The sequence below is a fragment of the Oryctolagus cuniculus genome, chromosome 5 (genome assembly GCF_051225735.1).
Source record: "Oryctolagus cuniculus isolate XC-2025 breed Fujian yellow rabbit chromosome 5, ASM5122573v1, whole genome shotgun sequence".
Classification (NCBI taxonomy): Eukaryota; Metazoa; Chordata; class Mammalia; order Lagomorpha; family Leporidae; genus Oryctolagus; species Oryctolagus cuniculus.
The window spans coordinates 92,853,708-92,873,991 of NC_142871.1; the positions used below are offsets into that span (position 1 = coordinate 92,853,708).

The following is a 20,284-nucleotide window of genomic DNA, read 5'->3' on the forward strand; positions in this document are numbered from 1 at the left end:
GGGTATGCACATGGTGCAGCAGTTAAGACAGCGCATGGGATGCCTGCATCTCACATCGGAGGGCCTGATTTGAGTCCCAGCTTTTCTGCTTCTGCTTCAGCTTTTTGCTAGTGTGTACTCTGGCTACCAGCAGCAGATGTCTCAAGTACTTGTATTACTGACACCAATTTAGGAGACCCAGATTGAGTTCTGGGCTTTTGGCTTTGGCCTGGCCTGTCCTGTGCTGTTGGAGACATTTGGGGAATGATCCAGTGGATGCAAGAAATATCTCTGTGTCTTTGTATTTCAAATAAGATGAAAATAAATAAATAAAAATAAAAAAGAAAGTTCATGAAAAGTGGATATTATGAAAACACTGCACAAGTTTCAAAAAATTTTTGCACCAAAATAATCTTTTAATTATATTTTTATGAACTTTTTGAAGAATTCTCATAGAACTATTTTGCGGGAACGTAAAACATATGTACATCATGTGCTGTGGTTTTTTATTTTTAAATTTTATCTTTTCCATGGAAGAAGCAGATCCTAACTTAAAAGAACCCGTAGTTGGCCGGCGCTGCGGCTCAATAGGCTAATCCTCCACCTAGCGGCGCCGGCACACCGGGTTCTAGTCCCGGTCGGGGCGCCGGATTCTGTCCCGGTTGTCCCTCTTCCAAGCTAGCTCTCTGTTGTGGCCCTGGAAGGCAGTGGAGGATGGCCCAAGTGCTTGGGCCCTGCACCCCATGGGAGACCAGGAGAAGCACCTGGCTCCTGCCATCGGATCAGCGCGGTGCGCCGGCTGCAGCGCGCCGGCCGCAGCGGCCATTGGAGGGTGAACCAACGGCAAAAGGAAGACCTTTCTCTCTGTCTCTCTCACTGTCCACTCTGCCTGTCAAAAAACAAACAAACAAACAAAAGAACCCGTAGTATATCCTTGCTCTTCTTGGTCTCCTCATTGTCTTAAGATGGCATGTGGATATTCAATAATTTTTGTTGATTGCATAAATAGTAGCTTCATGGATTTGGGGAAATTGTTTTTACCAAGTTGTCTAAAAAGGTGAGAATAATTGTTAGAAATAATTAGCTTATATTTAAAATGACATATATTTATTGTTAAAGACATAGCTATGATTATATATGTTTGTATCCTCCTATTGGAGACAACATTAAAATAATACTAAAGAAAAATAAGAGAAAAGAGAGTTAACCTGTAACATTGAAGGGGTAACTCAGCAGATTAAAGATGGCGGTGTTTCTGAAAGAGGCGAAATAATGACAATGGATAAAAACAGATTAAGATAAAGGAAAACTCCAAACTATTCAAAGGATCTGCAGCAAAAGAAGATTCAGATGTATGCAATAGACTCTCAGAGAATCTGGTGATTTAAAAAGATTGGAGGAAAAAAGGTGGTTGAAAATGGTTGGGAAAGAAGAATAATTGAAAAACTATCTATGGAATAGTTGTACCTCCCTTCCCACCCAAGCTTGTGGCCAGTGACTGTTAACACTCCCTGCCTCTTAATTCTTTCCTTCTTTTTCCATCAAAATAAAGAGATTATTTCTTCTGAAAATAAAGACAACACTAAAGGAAAAATAACATTGCCATGCTGGACTTTTGTATCTGGAAATAAGCCTTCTTCATTTTAGCTTTTAGGGAGTCCTCTGTATGAGCCTAATGACTGATTCTGTGCTTTTCATACTAAAGTGCCTTGCCTGTCAGGAAGCTTTACTCAAATGTAAAGGATTTCCAATAATATTCTTTTAAAATTATTCATGGTCAACCAAATATTATCTTCAAAAAATAAAATTAGCAATGTATAAAGCAAAAAAACCTAACATCATGTGAAACAAATTTTTCAATCAGAAGAGACTTTAAACAGATGTCTCATATTCTCAAGATAAATGAAAATATATTGCCTCAATAAAGCAGGAACAGAATAATTATTTTAGAAATCAGAGCGAGAAAGAGTTCTGGGAAATGAATATGTTGGCATAATTTTTTTATAAATTATAGTGTAGAATAAAGATTGAATAAATCATTGAAAATAGAACAGCAACAAAGAAGAGCTGGACTGTAATTTGACCAGTGAAAGTTTCTAAAAGAGAAAATGGAGATCAATTATCAGAAAAGTAATAGAAGAAAATCTCTAGTGCAAAAGGATACAACTTTCCAGATTGTAATAAATATGTGACGGGTGGGAGCGAAGTTATGGGGGGGGAAAGCCATTGTAATCCATAAACTGTACTTTGGAAATTTATATTTACTAAATGAAAGTCAAAAAAAAAAAAAGTACGTGTGTGGAGGCAGAGGGAGTTGGGTAAGAGGAGGATGGGCGGAATGAGCCCAATGCAATAATAAAGACCCATGACCTATTCATACTGTGAAATTTCACAATAACAGGAGGGGACATCTTAAAAGCTCTTAGGGTGGAAGAAAAGGGGAAAAACAGATAACCTGTAAAGGAATGAGAGTCAGATGAGCATAACTGGAATGTAAACTCCTAAAAAGGCAGAAAATTAAAAAAAAAATAGATACAGAGGGAACGCCAATCTGCTAGAGAATGGGGGCTGAGAACACAATCCAGATCTCTTATGTGGGTGGCAGGAGCCCACTTAGTTGAGCTGTCACCACTGTCTCCTGAGTGTGCCTTAGCTAGACTCAGGCAGACATTATTTTGGTGTTCATGTATGCCTTGCTTTCCAATTTTTTTCAGATCCTGAGATCAGAAAGGAAGAATATTCAATAATTCAGTAGTTGTTCAATGAATATTTATTGTTGAGAAGATACTGTATGTACTAATTTGAATTTTTTCTTTACCAAGTAGCCTAAATATTTTCCTTGAACACAGACTTTTTTTTTTATTTGACAGATAGAGTTAGCCAGTGAGAGAGAGAGACAGAGAGAAAGGTCTTCCTTCCGTTGGTTCACCCCCCAAATGGCTGCTATGGCCAGCGCTGCGCCAACACAAAGCCAGGAGCCAGTTGCTTCCTCTTGGTCTCCCACCTGGGTGCAGACGCCCAAGCACTTGGGCCATCCTCCACTGCCCTCTCAGGCCACAGCAGAGAGCTGGACTGGAAGAGAAGCAACTGGAACTAGAACCCAGCGCCCATATAGGATGCGGGCGCCGCAGGTGAAGCATTAGCCAAGTGAGCCATGGCACTGGCCCCGAACACAGACATTTTTGTAAACAGTTCCAGCAATTTGTGATACTGTGCTTTTTATGATTTTTATTGTTCTTTTTTTGTTTTTAAGTTAGAAGAAGGAAAGGAGGAAGGGTAGGAGGGAGGAAGGAGAGAAAAGAGAAAAGAAAGCTCCTATCCATTGCTTCACTCCCTAAATGTGCCAAAGCCCTGCGCTTGACCAGGCTGAATCTGGGAGCTGGGGACTCAATCAGATCTCCTGTGTGAATGGTGGGGACCCAGCTTTTTGGGTCACTGCCTGCTGCCTCTCATGGTGCACATTAGTAGGAAGTTTGAATTGGAAACTACTGGGACTGAAACCCAGGCAATCCAATACGGGATGTAGGCATCACTGAATTTGATGCCTGCCCCGTGATACTTTTCTTAATTTGTTAATGATTGGACATTTAAATTGCTTTCATTTGTTGTTGTTGTTGTTTTTTTTTTTAAATTGCACTTTGCTGGTTAAGTATGTGTGTGTGATTTCCCCCCTGTTGTCATTTTCTTGGAATTCAGAAATGAATGTATTGGATCAAAGGTTAAAACTATAATTGAACTCTTCATGTATCTTACAACTTTTTTTTTCCCCTAAGAAACTATGGATCTTTAACTGATAGCAGCTCTGGTAGCATTGGCTAATACTGTTTTGAAAAATATTGTTTTGATCATTTGATAGCTTGAGGTTGAATAATTTTATGTGTAATTTGAATTGCCTGTTTGGGAAGTTACTATGTATCTATCCCATTAACTTTTAACTTCATATTTTCCTTATAAGTATTTATGTGTTAAAAATTGTAACCATTTTCTGTCATGTTTACAACTGTGTGTCATCAGATGTTTTTCTTTTAATTTTTTAAAATATACTTCAGTTGTATATTTTTGTAGTGGATCTTAGCTTTTTTGGTTTTTGTTAGCAGGTTCTTTATCACCACCACCACCTCTATCCTTCACCAAAGAAAAAAAAGCTAGATTAAAAAAACTGACAGTTTGATCATTATTGTCCTTTTCAAATTCACCGTTTGTGTTTATTGTGCTTCTTTTTTTCTTTAGATTTATCTGAAAGGCAGAGTCATGGGGGAGAGACACACACACACACACACACAGGGAGAGGGGAAGGGGGAGAGAGATTGATTGATTGATTCTCCATCTACTGGTTTACTCCCCAAATGAGTGCAATTACCAGGGCTGGGCCAGGCACACAGGGGCCTAAGCACTTGGAACATCTTCCACTGCTTTCCAGGAAATAGTTGCTTCCTGGCTTTGAGCTGTTGCAGATAGGTGGGGGGTGAACTAGCAGAAGGAAGATTTCTGTCTCTTTGCATTTCAAATAAAATGAAAATAAACAGACAAAAATAAAAAAGTAAGCTATATATTTTGCTTTTAGTATTTTTAATTGTAATTAACTGTAGAACTCTGTTTTCATGACTATATGATAATCTTGCTTCCCCTTCCTTAATTGTAGGGAATAAAGCTTATCTTCTGTTAATGTGAATTGCAGACTACAGACATGCCGTGGAGAAGACTGTGAAAATGCTCTTCATTGTTGGGAATTTGTGATATGTTAATAGAGACCATTTTTCAAAAGAATGGGGGAAAGAGCAGGAAGTCCAGATACTGATCAAGAAAGAAAGGCAGGCAAACACCATTCCTCCTATTATTCATCTGATTTTGGAACTACACCACAGTCTTCTTGCCAGTCATCACCAGTCAATGCTTCTTCACCTGCGAGCATTAGGGGGAAGAGTCCTAAAAGACAGATTTCAGATAGCCAAGTGCATCAACAAGGTATGTATTCTCTAAAAGAATCCAGTGGACATACAAGACTCATCTTGAGTATGTAAGGAAAATATGTGTGTGTGAAACTGTTATACTGATTATTACATACATGAAAGCAGGCTGACTTGCATTTTGAATAGGATATTTGTATAAATATATATGTGTTGCTTATGGTGCAGTGTTACCATTTGTTATATTCAAAGTCATACAATATATAGAAGAAGGTAACAGAGTTAAGGCTTTATTTTCTCTTCTTCCTAAATAAATGCTTGTCTTAATGTTTCTAAAGTACTGTAAAGCCCATACCAAACATTTATACTTGTATACCTAGGGTATTATTGATAAGGATCACTTTAGTTTTTCCTGTTTTCCGGAAGCAACTTAGGAGGCCACTTAGTTAGGGAGTCAGAACTTCGTAAAGCTTACCTTATTTGAGAAGAGAATTGAGAAGTTGTGCAAAACACTATCATCATCAACCAGAAAATTTCAGTAATTGTCTTTACACTAGCTTGTACTGTTCTGCTTTGCACTGTGTTTTGAATTAAAATATGTGATAATTTGTCTATTTTAGACCAAAGAACAGGAAGGAACTGATACCTTTCCTTAAATACCAAGTTAATTTGCAATCACCAGTATAGACTAAAACACAGAAAAAAAAAAATGTGAATGAAACAGCATCTTAAACACTCAAATTTGTGGATTTGCATGTTTGATGGCCTATTCTTCCTTTTGAATTGTTAACATTAAAAAAAAATAAAATTGGTGTTCTATCAGAATATGCATGTATAATGATAAAATTCAGTAACAGTTTCAGTTATACCTATTTGTGTATCTTACTCCTTTTCTTATTTTACTAGTAATCTAACTTTACCTTGATTTTTTTGATAGATGCATAGTTTATTTTTACTGCTTTTTAAAATGAGTCATATTTTTGGTGTTAAGTAGGAGATGAAAATGTCTTATCCAGTATCAGATTATCTTAATTCTTCTCATTCCAGTTGGCACCTGTATTTTCATCTCAATAGTTTAAAAAGCAACTATTAAAAATATAAAATCTATTTAAAATATAAAATATAACTGAAAGCTGGGAAATATTTTTGAACTCAGTTTACTGAACATTTTGTAGTCAAATTAAGAAATGCTAAAAATAAATGCTCAAAATTTTTTAAATGTCAAAAAGTTGGTTGTGGAAGCCCATTTGTATTCGATGAGATAATTGAAATAAACATTAGTGAAAAAATTTATCAAGATTCTTATTTAAGCTTAACTTTTCAAATATGCCAAGTGAGCATTTATCTGAAATCTTGTTTTTACACATAAACATCAGAAATTTGGCACAATTGATATCTAAATCATTTTTATATACAGTTTTCTGTCATTTCAAAACCTAAATATACATACCAGTGTAGCATACATAACAAAATTCTGTTAATTCAGTATGTTAGGAAAGAAAGAAAATTGAAATGATAGATACTTCAAATTTGAAATTAAAGAAATGCTGGGCAGTAGAAATCTAATTCAAATCGCAAGTGCAAGCCACACATGTAATTTTGTATTTTCTAATCATGTTACAAAAAGAAACGTGAAATTGGTTATAGTAATATACTTTATTTAACCCAACATATTCAAATACTAGAGTACCCAGAAAGTTTATGGAAAGATGGAATTAAAAGATAAATTTATTTTGATGTAAATTTTTTTTGAAATCTGGGCATAGTTTTTCATAATACATTTTTCCATGAACTTTTTGAAGACCCTGTTTATTATCATTTATGCATTTAGTAAAAAGCATTATGAAAGCCTTTTGCATTTTTAAACAATTTTATTTATTTGAAAGAAAGGGCTTGCATCTGCTGATTCATTCCCCAAATGCCTGCCGTGGTCCCAGACAGAGGCCAAAACTGGGAGTTGGCACATAATTCAGGTCTCCTGTGTGACACACAGGAAGCCAGTTAACTTGAGTCATCACCACAGCTTCCCAAGGTCTGCATTAGCAGGATGCTAAAGTCAGGAGCCAGAGCTGGATATGTGATTATCTTAACTGGTGTCTTAAGCACTAAACACCCAATGTATCCTTCCACCAATTTTTTTTTATAAGTGTTCAACATTCTATTTGTATCTCCCAGTTATAACATATCTCAATTTGGATTATGCTCATTTCAAATTTTGCGGTAGCCACATGTAGTTAGTGGCTTCCATATTAGAGAGTATAGTTTCAAAGAGCCAATTAGGTATTCCCTCATTTCTTTTAATTACCACTTTTTTCATGAATTCAGGCATTCATAGAGCTGGAATTCTGAGTCTGTACACATTAAAAATAGTTTTCCAGAAAATCTTCCATTTTTTAATGATACTTTATTTGGTTAAATTGTAAAAATTACATGTCCTTTACTAGTTTACATAATAGAATCAAGTATCCATGGCTGGCAAAATGGAGCAGGAAAGGTTGGATCTTCTAGTTTTTCCTCATAATTTTTTTTAAACTTTTATTTAGTAAATGTAAATTTCCAAAGTATAGCTTATGGATTACAATGGCTTTTCCCCCCCATAACTTCCCTCCCACCAGCAACCCTCCCAACTCCCACTCCCTCTCCCATTCCATTCACATCAAGATTCATTTTCAATTATCTTTATATACAGAAGATCAATTTAGTATAAATTAAGTAAAGATTTTGACAGTTTGCACCCACACAGAACATAAAGTATAAAATACTGTTTGAGTACTAGTTATAGCATTAATTCATACTGAACAACACGTTAAGGACAGAGATCCTACACGAGGAGTAAGTACACAGTGACTGCTGTTGTTGACTTAACAGATTGACACTCTCATTTATGGCGTTAGTAATCTCCCTAGGCTCTTGTCATGAGTTGCCAAGGCTATGGAAGCCTTTTGAGTTCACCGACTCTGATCATATTTAGGCAAGGTGATAGTCAAAGTGGAAGTTAAAAAAAGGGAGAGAACGATCCAACATGGGAAGCGGGATATGCAGCAGACTCATAGAATGGCAGATGTCCTAAACAGCACTCTGGCCTCAGAATCAGCCCTTAAGGCATTCGGATCTGACTGAAGAGCCTATGAGAGTATTTTAGGCATGGAAAGCCAAGACTCTCTGGCAAAAACAAACAAACAAACAAACACCTAAATGAAAGATCTCTGCGAGTGAGATACCTTTCCTCATAATTTTTTTAAACTCTGGAATGCATTTCCTTCTTTAAAAAAGTGCAGACACCTTGTAAATTAAAATTCATTATTATAAACTGGCAGTCTTTCAGGTGCTGCTTTTAAAGAGTGAATATTCGAATATTGAACTTAAGTTTGATGAATTTTTGGTAAAAGTAAAAACAAATTTTTGAGAAATATATATGTACTTTAAAGATTTCATATGCTTATCATTTAAAGATGTGATTTTTTATCTTGCTCTCAATTTATATCAGATATTTATTACTTGAACATTACACAAAAGAAATCCCCTGAGAAAGTCTGTAGAAATACAACTGTACTGCTTTTTCTATTCAGTCACTGATAAATGGGTTGTGAGTTCTTATTACTAACAGAAACTTGTAGAAGTTTTTCTTTTTTTCTTTTGACAGGCAGAGTTAGAGAGACAGAGAGGAAGGTTTTTCTTCCGTTGGTTCACTCCCCAAGTGGCTGCTATGCGCCGATCCGAAGCCAGGAGCCAGAAGCTTCCTTCTGGTCTCCCATGCGGGTGCAGGGCCCAAGCACTTGGGCCATCCTCCACTGCCCTCCCAGGCCACAGCAGAGAGCTGGACTGAAAGAGGAGCAACTGGGACTAGAACCGGGGTGCTGGTGCCACAGGTGGAGGATTAGCCAAATGAGCTGTGGCGCCAGCCAGAAGTTTTTCTTTTTCGTACATAATTCATTTAACTTTCTTAACAGCCCAGTTATGTAGGCAGCGTTATCCTTGTACTATGGATTGGGAAAATAGATGTGGAAAGATTTAGTTGAATTGCCCAAGGAATAATAAGTTGTAATTCTGAGTTCCAAGTCTTGTCACAGTACAATACACTGTTATTTGTTTCCTGGAATAAAGAAAAAGAGTTGTAATTAGCTTAAAGGAAATATACATTTTCATGTTTCCAAAAAGTGTTCTAAAATATATCGGCACACATGACTCCAGTATTACAATGTTTTGTGCCATATATGTTGTGCACCATGATAATGCCGTTGATGCCCAAATTTGAATTCTGACTTGCTATCTTATTAAGTTAAAAATGGCTAAAGGCTTATCTTACTATCTTTTAAAGCAATGTAAGGGCCGGCGCTTCGGCTCACTAGGCTAATCCTCCGCCTTGCGGCGCCGGTACACTGGGTTCTAGTCCCGGTCGGGGCGCCGGATTCTGTCCCGGTTGCCCCTCTTCCAGGCCAGCTCTCTGCTGTGGCCAGGGAGTGCAGTGGAGGATGGCCCAAGTGCTTGGGCCCTGCACGCCATGGGAGACCAGGAGAAGCACCTGGCTCCTGCTTTTGGATCAACACGGTGCACCGGCCGCGGCGGCCATTGGAGGGTGAACCAACAGCAAAGGAAGACCTTTCTCTCTCTGTCTCTCTCTCTCTCACTGTCCACTCTGCCTGTCAAAAAAAAAAAAAAAAAAAAAAAAAAAAAAAAAAAAAAAGCAATGTAAGATAATCCATATATACTGTTGGGATATCATTTTTGATGGATCAGAATATTCTTGATTTTTCTTAACAGATTACTAACCTTTCTTAGTAAACTCATAGTAAGAATGTTAAATAAAACCTAATATTCAAGAATTATAAAATCCTTTTTTAAGGCCAAAAGTGAAGAATATTGTAAGCCCTCTTGCATTGGCATAAATAATACTATATTATGTACAGCTTTTACTTTACGTTATTACTATTTCTTTTTCAGCCCCTATGAAACGAAGCCCTAAGGGTGTACCAAACAGAAAGGGAGTCCGAGTAGGATTTCGTTCTCAGAGCCTCAATAGAGAGCCAGTTCGGAAAGATCCCGATCTTGTTACAAAACGGATACTTTCTAACAGACTGCTAAAAATCAATGAGTTGCAGAATGAAATATCTGAACTTCAGGTCAAGTTAACCGAACTGCTGAAAGAAAATAAGACTTTAAAAAGGCTTCAGTACAGACAAGAGAAAGCCCTGAATAAGTTTGAAGATACAGAAAATGAAATCTCACAACTTATAGTTCGTCATAACAATGAAATTACATCACTCAAAGAACGCTTAAGAAAGTCTCAGGAGAAAGAACGGGCAACTGAGAAGAGAATGAAAGATACAGAAGGTGAACTAGTTAGGACAAAATTTTCCTTAGAGAAACTGAAAAAGATCTCTGAAGCTAGACATCTACCTGAACGAGATGATTTGTCAAAGAAACTAGTTTCAGCAGAGTTAAAATTAGATGACACTGAGAGAAGAATTAAGGTAAAATTTGTACAGCTTCTGCTGGTGCTGTTGGGGTGTTTCTCATTGGACATTTGAAATGCTTTGTTTATTAAGCCACTTATTGAAGTTTGGCATTTGCTTAGAAATGAAAACTTAGTAATGTTATCTTTCTGACTAAGAGATTAGGGGATATTTAAGATCATGTATTTAAGAGCAAGATGGGAAAGACTGTGGCTGTTACAGATCCACAGGTTGATGGATGAGTATTTAACTTAATGGATCTTGGTCATTTTGGGAAAATATTCTATTTTTAATCTGTTTGTTTCTTTAAAGTTGAAAATGATGCTATAATAGCCATGGTATATAAAACTGAAGTTTTGAGGCCAAGGCCATGTGAATGAGGCTTTCTTATTTTATTTCTTTGTACACTCTGTGAAAGACTAATTACAGTACATCTTTTGGGGCAGGATGTGCCCCTACTCCTCAAAATAAGAACCAGTGGGAGGGTAGATGGGAGAATATTGAGTAACTAGTCTGAGAATATAGCATATCTTGTTTTTTTTTTTTAAAGGTCTATATATATATTTGAAAGGCAGAGTTACAGAGAGGCAGAGGTAGAAAGAAAGTGGTGTCTTCCATCTTCTGGTTCATTCCCCAAGTGGCTACAATGGCCGGAGCTGGGCCGATCTGAAGCCAGGGGCTTATTCCTTGTCTCCAACTTGGGTGCAGGGGCCCAAGGACTTGGGCTATCTTCTGCTGGTTTCCCAGGCCATAGCAGAGAGCTGGATCAGAAGTGGAGCAGCTGGAACTCAAACCGGCATCCACGTGGGATGTTGGCACTGCAGGTGGTAGCTTTACCCACAAACGCCTCAGCACTGGTTACCAGCAGATATTTTTAAAAATATTTCTTGTATAGAGTTAGAGGAAAAAAGTTTATTCAGGGAACGTGTATTATATGTCTTCTGCTATATATGTTTGAAACAGAAGCCCTGAATCAAGTTTTTTGCTTAGAATTGACAAGTAATTTGGAAAGCAGATGTAGGAAAAAAAATATGAGAATAATGCCTCCTGTGGAAACTCTTTGAGCAAAGGAAACTCTGATGTATAAATTAGGGTTCTAGAGTATATTAATTAGGTGGATTTTTTTCATTTTTAAATTTATTTTCACTTTGTTTGAAAGGCAGAGGGACAGAGACAGAATCCTCATCCACTTGTTTACTTCCCAAATGCCTGCCAACAGACAGAGCTGGGCCAGGCCAAAGCTTGGAGTCCTATGTCTCAGTCCAATTCTTGTGTGGGTTGCAGAGACCCAGGTACTGGAGCCATCATCTGCTGCCTTCCAGAGTATATATTAGTAAGACGCTAGATCTGAAGCAGAAGAGCCAGGACTTGCACTCCTAATTAATCAGTATGATATATAACTGGATGTGCGTAAAACAGGGAGAACATGAAATTGCAAGTGCAAACACACATCTACGTACTTATGTACTATATTTCTACCTTTTTTTTTTAAAGCTTACTTTAATTATTTGAAAGGCAGAGTGACATAGAGAAAGAGGGAGATAGGGATCTTCTATCCACTGATTTACTTTCCAGATAGCCACAAAGGCCAGGACTGGCTAGGCTGAAGCTGTGAGCCTGGAACTCCCATCAGTGTCATCCACATGGGTAGCAAAAGCCCAAGTACTTGGGCCATCTTCCACTGCTTTCCAAGGCACTTCAGTAGAGTAGGATTAGAAGCAGGGCAACTGGGACTCGAACCTGCACAATGATATGGGATGCCGGCATTGCAAATGGCTTAACCCACTGTGCCACAGTGCCAGCCCCAGCATTTCTGTCTTACAGCCAATTGTGAAGGCTGTTGACAAATGGTGGGGGAAAGAAGAGAATGAAGATAACATGGCATGTATTCATAACTCTGTGGATTCAGAGTTATAGATCAAGATAAATTATATGAATTCTCTCCTGAGAGCATCTGTAATGATAAGTCTTTCACATAATTGTATAGTATCATCAGGTTTTTTTTCACATTAAACTTTAAAAAGGTTTCAAAAATTTTATTTTGAATTCATTGTAGGTGGACATGCAACTTGAAGACAGTTACATAAAGGATCATATATCCCCTATTTTAATTTTATGTTTTTTAAGATTTATTTATTTGAGAGACAGTTACAGAGAGGCAGAGGCAGAGAGAGAAAGATCTTCTGTCTGCTGGTTCACGCCCCAAATGCGTGCAATGGACAGAGCTGTGCCGATCCAAATCCAGGAACCAGGAGCTTCTTCCTGGTCTCTCACACGAGTGCAGGGGCCCAGAACTTGAGCTGTCATCTACTGCTTTCTCAACCTGTAGAAGAGAGCTGGATTGGAAGTAGAGCAGCCGGGACTCAAACTGACACCCACATGGGATGCCAGCACTGCGGGCGACGGTTTTACCTGCTGCACCACAGTGCCGGCCCCTCTTTGTGGTTTTAATTCACATATTTGCAATGGCTAATGATATTGAGCATCTTAAATATACTTAGTCACTATCTGTAGAACTGTTCATTCTGTTCATGTTTTATGCTTCATTTTCTGCATGGATTATTTGTGCATTTTTTGTTGTTGAGAGTTCTTTATATAGTCTTGATATTAAAGTCTTTTGTCAGGTATGTGGCTTACAAATATTTTTTCTTAGTCTCTAGTTTGTCCTGTCGTCCTCCTTTCAGGCTCTTTCAGAGGAAAAATTTTAAACTTTGTTGTGGTCCAGCATATCAAATTTTTCTTTTATTGATTTTGCTTTTATGTCAAGTCTAACAACTCTTGGCCTATCCTTATTGCCCTTTGCCTCAAATACTTTCTGAGACTGTGCTCTTTCCAAAAGTTTTTTTCCTGGCCGTATTGAGATATAGCCAACAAATAAAGATTATATATATTTAAAGGTTTACAAGTTGATGTTTAGTAAACAATTCATGGTTTTCTGTTTTATACTTTATGTTCATGACTCATTTTCAGGTGATATTTGTATGGAGTTTGAAGCTTAGGATGAGTTTCTTCCCTTCCTCCCTCGCTCTGTCCTTCCCTCTCCTCCTCCCCACCCCCGTCCTTCCTTTGCCTGTGGATGCCCAGTCACTCCAGCACCATTTGCTGGAAATGCTCTTTCCTCCACTGAATCACTTTGGCATCTTTGTCAAAAATCATTTGGGCATATTTTTTGTGGATTTATTTTTGGATTTGTTTCTCTCTCTCTCTCTTTCTCTGTGTGTGTGTGTGTATATTTGTACCTGTACTTTTTTTTCCCCAGAAACATTTTATTTAAGGAATACAAACTTTGTTCTTTTCATAAATACAACTTTAGGAATATAGTGATTCCTCCCACCGTACCCACCCTCCCACCCACACTCCCACCCCTCTTCTTCCTCCCTCTCCTATTCCCATTCTTAGTTTTTACTAAGATCTATTTTCAGTTAACTTTATACACATACAAATTGTATGAAAAAAAAAAAAAACCAAACTGTTCAACAGTCCAGACAAAGGCTGTTCAAAGTCATTGTATCTGCTGCTTTCCCAGGCCATAGTAGACATCTGGATTGGAAGTGGAGCAGCTGGGTCTCAAACTGACACCCATATGGGATGCTAGCACTGCAGGCGGCAGCTTTACTTGCTACACTGAAGCACCAGCCGCTTTTTCTTTGATTCTAAATGACTCTATTTCTTGCTGCATTAGAAGATTACTTTTGAATTTTTATTTTCATGTTTTAGAGCTTATTGTTGTAAAAATTATTTTCACAAGGTATTATGAACTGCTTTATGCACACAAAGAAATGATTTGGTTTTAGAAATTTACTCATTTGTTAGGAGTTTTGAGTTTATAAACTCAGTGCTTTGATTGGTAGATCTCAATGGTTTCATTGCCTCTGTGATTCAAACTATATGTTACAAACTGCCATGTCTTTATCCATACTGTCACTTGAGCTGTCAAGCCATACTTGCTGTCTTTTGAATGGGGTAGTGCCTGTATCCTAGCTGAGGATAATTATTATCCATTTATCAGCTTACCTTTCATACTGCTTAAAGCCTTTGGCTTTTGTCCAACTCATAATCTCAGTAATCAATATAGAATTTTTGAAAGAATATTTTCATTTATTTGAAAGGCAGACAAGACAAAGATGGAGACACAGACAGTTTTTCCATTGCTGATTAACTTCCTAAATGCTAGGAACAGAGAGAGATGGGCAAGGCTGAAGCCAGGAGCCTGGAACTCAGTCTGGGCTCCCCATCCATGGCAGGAATTGCAAGTACTGGAGCCATCACCTGCTGCCTCCCAAGATGTACATTAGAAGCAGAATAGGAAACAGAGCTGAGACTCAGTCCAGGCTCTTGGATATGGGATGTAGTTGTTTCAAAGGATTCCCTAACTACTGTGACAAACACTCACCTCCTAACTTCAGAATTTGAAATATTCACTAGCCAATTTCTAATTTTCATATGAAATTTAGCTTTTGTTTTTGTGTCTCATTCCAGTTTTCAAATGTCATTCACCATTAAGTTAATATTTATTCTTCTAACTCAGGATTATAGTGAGTGAGACTTACTGGATAAGGAAGAAAGCTAAGAGTATGATTGAGGTGTTCCATTTTGCAAATTAACTAAAACCCAAGAAAGACCTGGATATCCCTTGACATAGCAGTAAGATCCTAGTAGTGCTGTGTTTAACTTTTGTGCTGTTCCTTTCTATAGATAGCTGTCTGTATGCTGTTGGCTTTTGGTTTTTCTTTTTGCTTAGCCTTTTAAGTCTGTCCTTAGCTGGAACTGTGACAGGTGGCTTTGTTTATAGCTTATCTCATTCCAGGAAGGATTTAAGGCTACAACTTTTTTTTTCTCTTGTTAGTTGTGCTTCCTTCTTAAGGGAATGAAGCATTCTTTAAGGGTACTTACAACTAGTTGAACCGGGGAAAACTGTCCATCTACACAAAACTGTATGTTGGGTGCAGGCTTTTTGTTGGTTGACAAAAATGACAATACATAGAATTTCAGCAGTTTAGGAATAGTAGTTTAGAAATAGATATGTGATAAAAAGACTGATAAGTCGAAAATATCAGTAGAGACACCACTGAAACAGTTCTGTCTTCCTTCAGAAATCAGCCCACCTTGTGTGATATGGATTGCTCTGATTCTGAGCTGTGTAACAGGGCTGGAGGACTGCTTGATGGGGTAAAACTTACTGAGTCTGTACAAATGGCAGAAAGCTAAATTAGACTACTATTTTAATTAGACTATATTTTATCCCTTATTTAGAATTGAATTTGTATCTTTACTTTGTCTTTTATGTAATGAATTTGTTGAGTAGCATCCTGTCAAAGTAGCAGCAATGTAGGTAGTTAGCCTAGTGGTAGATCATTTGGATTGGATTCACACCTCTGATTGCTGACTACAACTTCCTGCCAATGCAAACCTGGGGAGGCAGTGGTGATGTTTTCAAGTAATTGGGTTTCCATCAGCCATGTGGTAGACCTATGTTACATTCCAGCATCTAGTTTTGGCCCAGGCTAAGCCCCTGCCATTGCCGGCCTTTGGGGAGTATACATATGGATGGGATCTCTTTTTCTGTCACTCAAATAAATAAGTAAATAGAATTAAGGTAGTGGCCCTATTTTATTTATTTTAATACAGTGGTAACACATTAATATTTGAAATTTAAATAAACTGCAACATGTGCAAAGTCTAACTCTTATAACAAAAAAAAAAAAAAAAAAAGAAAAAAGAAAACCCTCTCATTTGGTAGTCACAGAAGGCAGTGGTTTTCAAATTTTTGCTCTTAGGATGCTTTTATACCTCATAAAAATAATTGATGACCCTTCCCTTCTAAAGCTTTTATTTATGTGGATCTGTTGGTGTTTACTACATTAGAAATTAAAGTTGAGAAGATTTAAAAATATTTCTTAATTCACGTAACTGATAAACTCATTACATGTTATAAAATCTTAATGAAAAATACCTAATTTTTAAACTAAAAGGGTAAAAGTGGCATCATTTTGTATATTTGCAAATTTAATGTGTGGCTTTATAAGGGACAGCTGGGTCTTCATAGCTGCTTTTGTATTCTGTCTCTTATAATTTTTTTGTAGTTGATAAATGTACAGAAAATACAGCCTCACACAGATGCTTGCATTGGTTAAAAAATGGAGAGTACTGTAATAGCCTTTTCAGATAATTATTATTTGATGATACATTAAAACTTTTTTTTATAAATATAAATTTTGAAAGTACAATTTTTGGATTATAGCGGCTTTCCCCCCCCATAACTTCCCTCCCACCTGCAACCATCCCATCTCCCACTCCTCCCATCCCATTTCTCATCAAGATTCATTTTCAATTATCTTTATATACAGAAGATCAACCTAGTATGTACTAAGTAAAGGTTTCAACAGTTTGCACCCACACAGACACACAAAGTATAAAGTACTGTTTGAGTAGTAGTTTTACCGTTAATTCGCATAGTACAAAACACCAAGGACAGAGATCCTACATGGGGAGTAGGTGCACAGTGACTCCCATTGTTGATTTAACAATTGACACTCTTATTTATTATGTCAGTAATCACCGAGGCTCTTGTCATGAGCTGCCAAGGCTATGGAAGGCTATGGAAACTTCTTGAGTTCACAGACTCCGATCTCATTTAGGCAAGGCCATAGTCAAAGTGGAAGTTCTCTCCTCCCTTCAGAGAAAGGTACCTCCTTCTTTGATGCCCAGTTCTTTCTGCTGGGATCTCATTCACACAGATCTTCATTTAGGTTTGTTTTTTTTTTTTTTTTTTTTTTTTTTTTTTTGCCACAGTGTCTTGGCTTTCCATGGCTGAGAAACTCTCATGTGCTTTTTAGCCAGATCCGAATGCCTTAAGGGCTGATTCTGAGGCCAGAGTGCTGTTTAGGGCATCTGCCATTCTATGAGTTTGCTGTGTATCGTGCTTCCCATGTTGGATCGTTCTCTCCTTTTTAATTCTATCAGTTATTATTAGCAGACATTAGTCTTATTTATGTGATCCCTTTGATACTTAATCCTATCATTATGATCAATTATGAACTTAAACTGATCACTTTGACTAGTAAGATGGCTTTGGTACATGCCACCTTGATGGGATTGATTTTGAATCCCCTGGCATGTTTCTAGCTCCTCCATTTGGGGTTAGTCTGAGTGAGCATGTGCCAAACTGTCTATCTCCTCCCTCTCTTATTCCCACTCTTAACATTTAACAGGGATCACTTTTCAGTTAAATTTAAACACCTAAGAATAATTGTGTGTTAATTAAAGAGTTCAACCAGTGGTATTGAGTAGAACAAAAATAATACTAAAAGGAATAAAATAGTAAATTGTTCCTCGACAGTCATGGCAAGGGCTGATCAAGTCATTGTTTCTCATAGTATCCATTTTACTTCTACAGGTTTCCTTTTAGGTGCTCAGTTAGTTGTCACAGATCAGGGAGAACATAAATTTGTCCCTTTGGGACTGGCTTATTTCACTCAGCATGATGTTTTCCAGATTCCTCCATGTTGTTGCAAATGACTGGATTTCATTTTTTTTTTTTTACTGCTGTATAGTATTCATAGAGTACATATTCCATAATTTCTTTATCCATTCTTCTGTTGATGGGCTTTTAGGTTGATTCCATGTCTTAGCTATTGGGAATTGAGCTGCAATAAACATTGAGGTGCAGATAGCTCTTTTATTTGCCAGTTTAATTTCCTAAGTACATTAAAACTTAACTGTGATGTTTCTTAAATGTGGAATATGAAACTGTTATCAATGAACTTTCTGTAGTTAGTCACACTAAAACCCATTGGTCTTTATTCTTGTTTGAGTGCACGCATCGGTCAGTTGAAAAATATGGGTTCATCGAGTTGTGCAGATTTTCCAAATGTTGAACTGGTCTCAGATACAGGCTGAAGGCAAATGTACCAAGCCTGTCCTAACCCCTCCTAAGACTTACAGTTGGGGCTGTATTTCTGACCAAGAATACAGTAGATTAATCATAGCTGTTACTAACAGTGTGTCATAAAGCAAATATCATGAATTGTTACTATCGTAAGAACCTGTAATCGTGAAATGGGAAATTATCTTCTAAGATTTATGAAAAGATCATAAATCTCATAGTGCACACATAACTAAAAGGACTTCAGCAAACTTGAGGATACAATTTTAGTACATAAAAATCCAATTCTCTTTAATGTCAGATTGGCACAGAGTAAATTGCTTTGTTAGACATAATGGAAACTGTCAAGAATTTATCTCCTTTTTTATAAATTTCTGAAGATTTTGAGAGCAGTTTGAATATCATAGAGCTAGTTTGAATAGATTTCTTTCTCTTTTGATAGATTTTCCTATAAGAAACTAATATTCACATTTTAATGACCCAGGCCTGCCCTCAAGTAGGTATTTAAGTGTTTCTTCTTGATAAAATAATATTGTTCTTCACCGCAAACTCTTTTCAAAGGAAAGAATTGATGCAGCAATCTCTTCCTTTTGCTCTTCTAGTTGGTTCAGAGCTGGAATGGGACTCTGGTCTGGGTCTCGCACATCCGTTTTCTCTCACCTTTCCCTGCCATGCTTTACTCCAGTAACTAGGTCTCTGCTCTACAAGTTTTTCTGCCCTTTCATCCCTGAGAAACAGATCCAGAAGCGCTGTCTTTGCCTCACCTAGCTATTCTGTGTTATTTTATTTTATTTATTTTTTGACAGGCAGAGTGGACAGTGAGAGAGAGAGACAGAGAGAAAGGTCTTCCTTTGCCATTGGTTCACCCTCCAATGGCCACCGCGGCTAGTGTGCTGCGGCCGGCGCACCGTGCTGATCCGATGGCAGGAGCCAGGTGCTTCTCCTGGTCTCCCATGGGGTGCAGGGCCCAAGCACTTGGGCCATCCTCCACTGTACTCCCTGGCCACAGCAGAGAGCTGGCCTGGAAGAAGGGCAACCGGGACAGAATCCGGCACCCCGACCGGGACTAGAACTCAGTGTACTGGCGCTGCTAGGCGGAGGATTAGCCTATTGAGCTGCAGCGCCGGCCAATTCTGTGTTATTTCTAACAATTAAAGCTAATTATGATAGCTAAGGGAGGTCACACCCTAAGTTTAGCTTTGTTCCTATTCTGCTCTTTGTGCAGTTCTCTTAATCCTGAGATTTCAGTTGCTTCATTTGAGGAATTGAATGTAATAATTTCTGAGATGCTTTTCAGTGCTGAATTCTGATGAGTCCAAATTCACACTTCTAAGCATTCCATGTTCATCCTCTCGCACCCCATTAAGTCCTTATTATGTCTGTTACTGAATGGTAGAGAGTTGAAAAATTCCTAGTGTTGAAAAAGTAATTGCTTGTAAAATAAATATAATTCATTGCCATCCTACTTATTTTTAATTGTATAATTGAAGTATTGGTTAGATTTTATTTATATATATTTTCTCATTTCTGGAGGGAAAAGATTTACAGTGAAACTATGAAATTTATGATTGAAGGGTAGAGTTTGAGAATCATTAGAGAATGAATTTTGTGTACTTTTAAGAAATTCCAATTTAAAAGCAATTTTTTCTTAATATTTCAAATAATTTTTGTTGAAAAATAGGAGACAGTAACAAATGGCTTAAAATTTCAAATAATATAGCAAAGTATACAATGTTATGCTTGTAGGTACCTTCCTGAGAAATGGCCAGTGTTAAGATTTTGCAACCTTTTATCTGTATATTAATGCCCTTTTTTCATCCTCCTAACACAGATGGGAGTAACATATACACTGCTCAATTTACTTTTTCACTGTGTATATGTATCATATACACACACATATATGTATTCGCATGCACTCAAATCACTCCCATGTGTTTTAAAGACTGCACACGATTGTATAAATGTGTCACAATATGATGAAACCCTTCCTTTCTACCCATATCCATATTTCTTGTTTTGGAATAGTATAAGAGATACATGACATTAAGCTTAAGTCTTTG

At 37.4% G+C, this 20,284-nt stretch overlaps 1 protein-coding gene across 9 annotated transcripts in view; it reads left to right on the forward strand.

The window, feature by feature from the left end:
• Nucleotides 1–20,284, forward strand: part of LCA5 (lebercilin LCA5) — a 97,352-nt gene that overhangs the window by 8,717 nt on the left and 68,351 nt on the right. For 7 of the 9 annotated variants that reach the window (XR_016233920.1, XR_016233919.1, XM_089332988.1 and 4 more), the window contains exons 2-3: nt 4,622–4,944; nt 9,828–10,357. Coding sequence is in view for 7 of the 9 variants with exons in the window: in XM_089332988.1 (XP_089189114.1) it covers nt 4,746–4,944; nt 9,828–10,357 (729 nt within the window). In the remaining 2 variants the exon portion in view is untranslated. The remainder of the gene's footprint in view (nt 1–4,621; nt 4,945–9,827; nt 10,358–20,284) is intronic. The other 2 variants (XM_089332986.1, XM_002714544.6) reach the window with 1 other exon arrangement.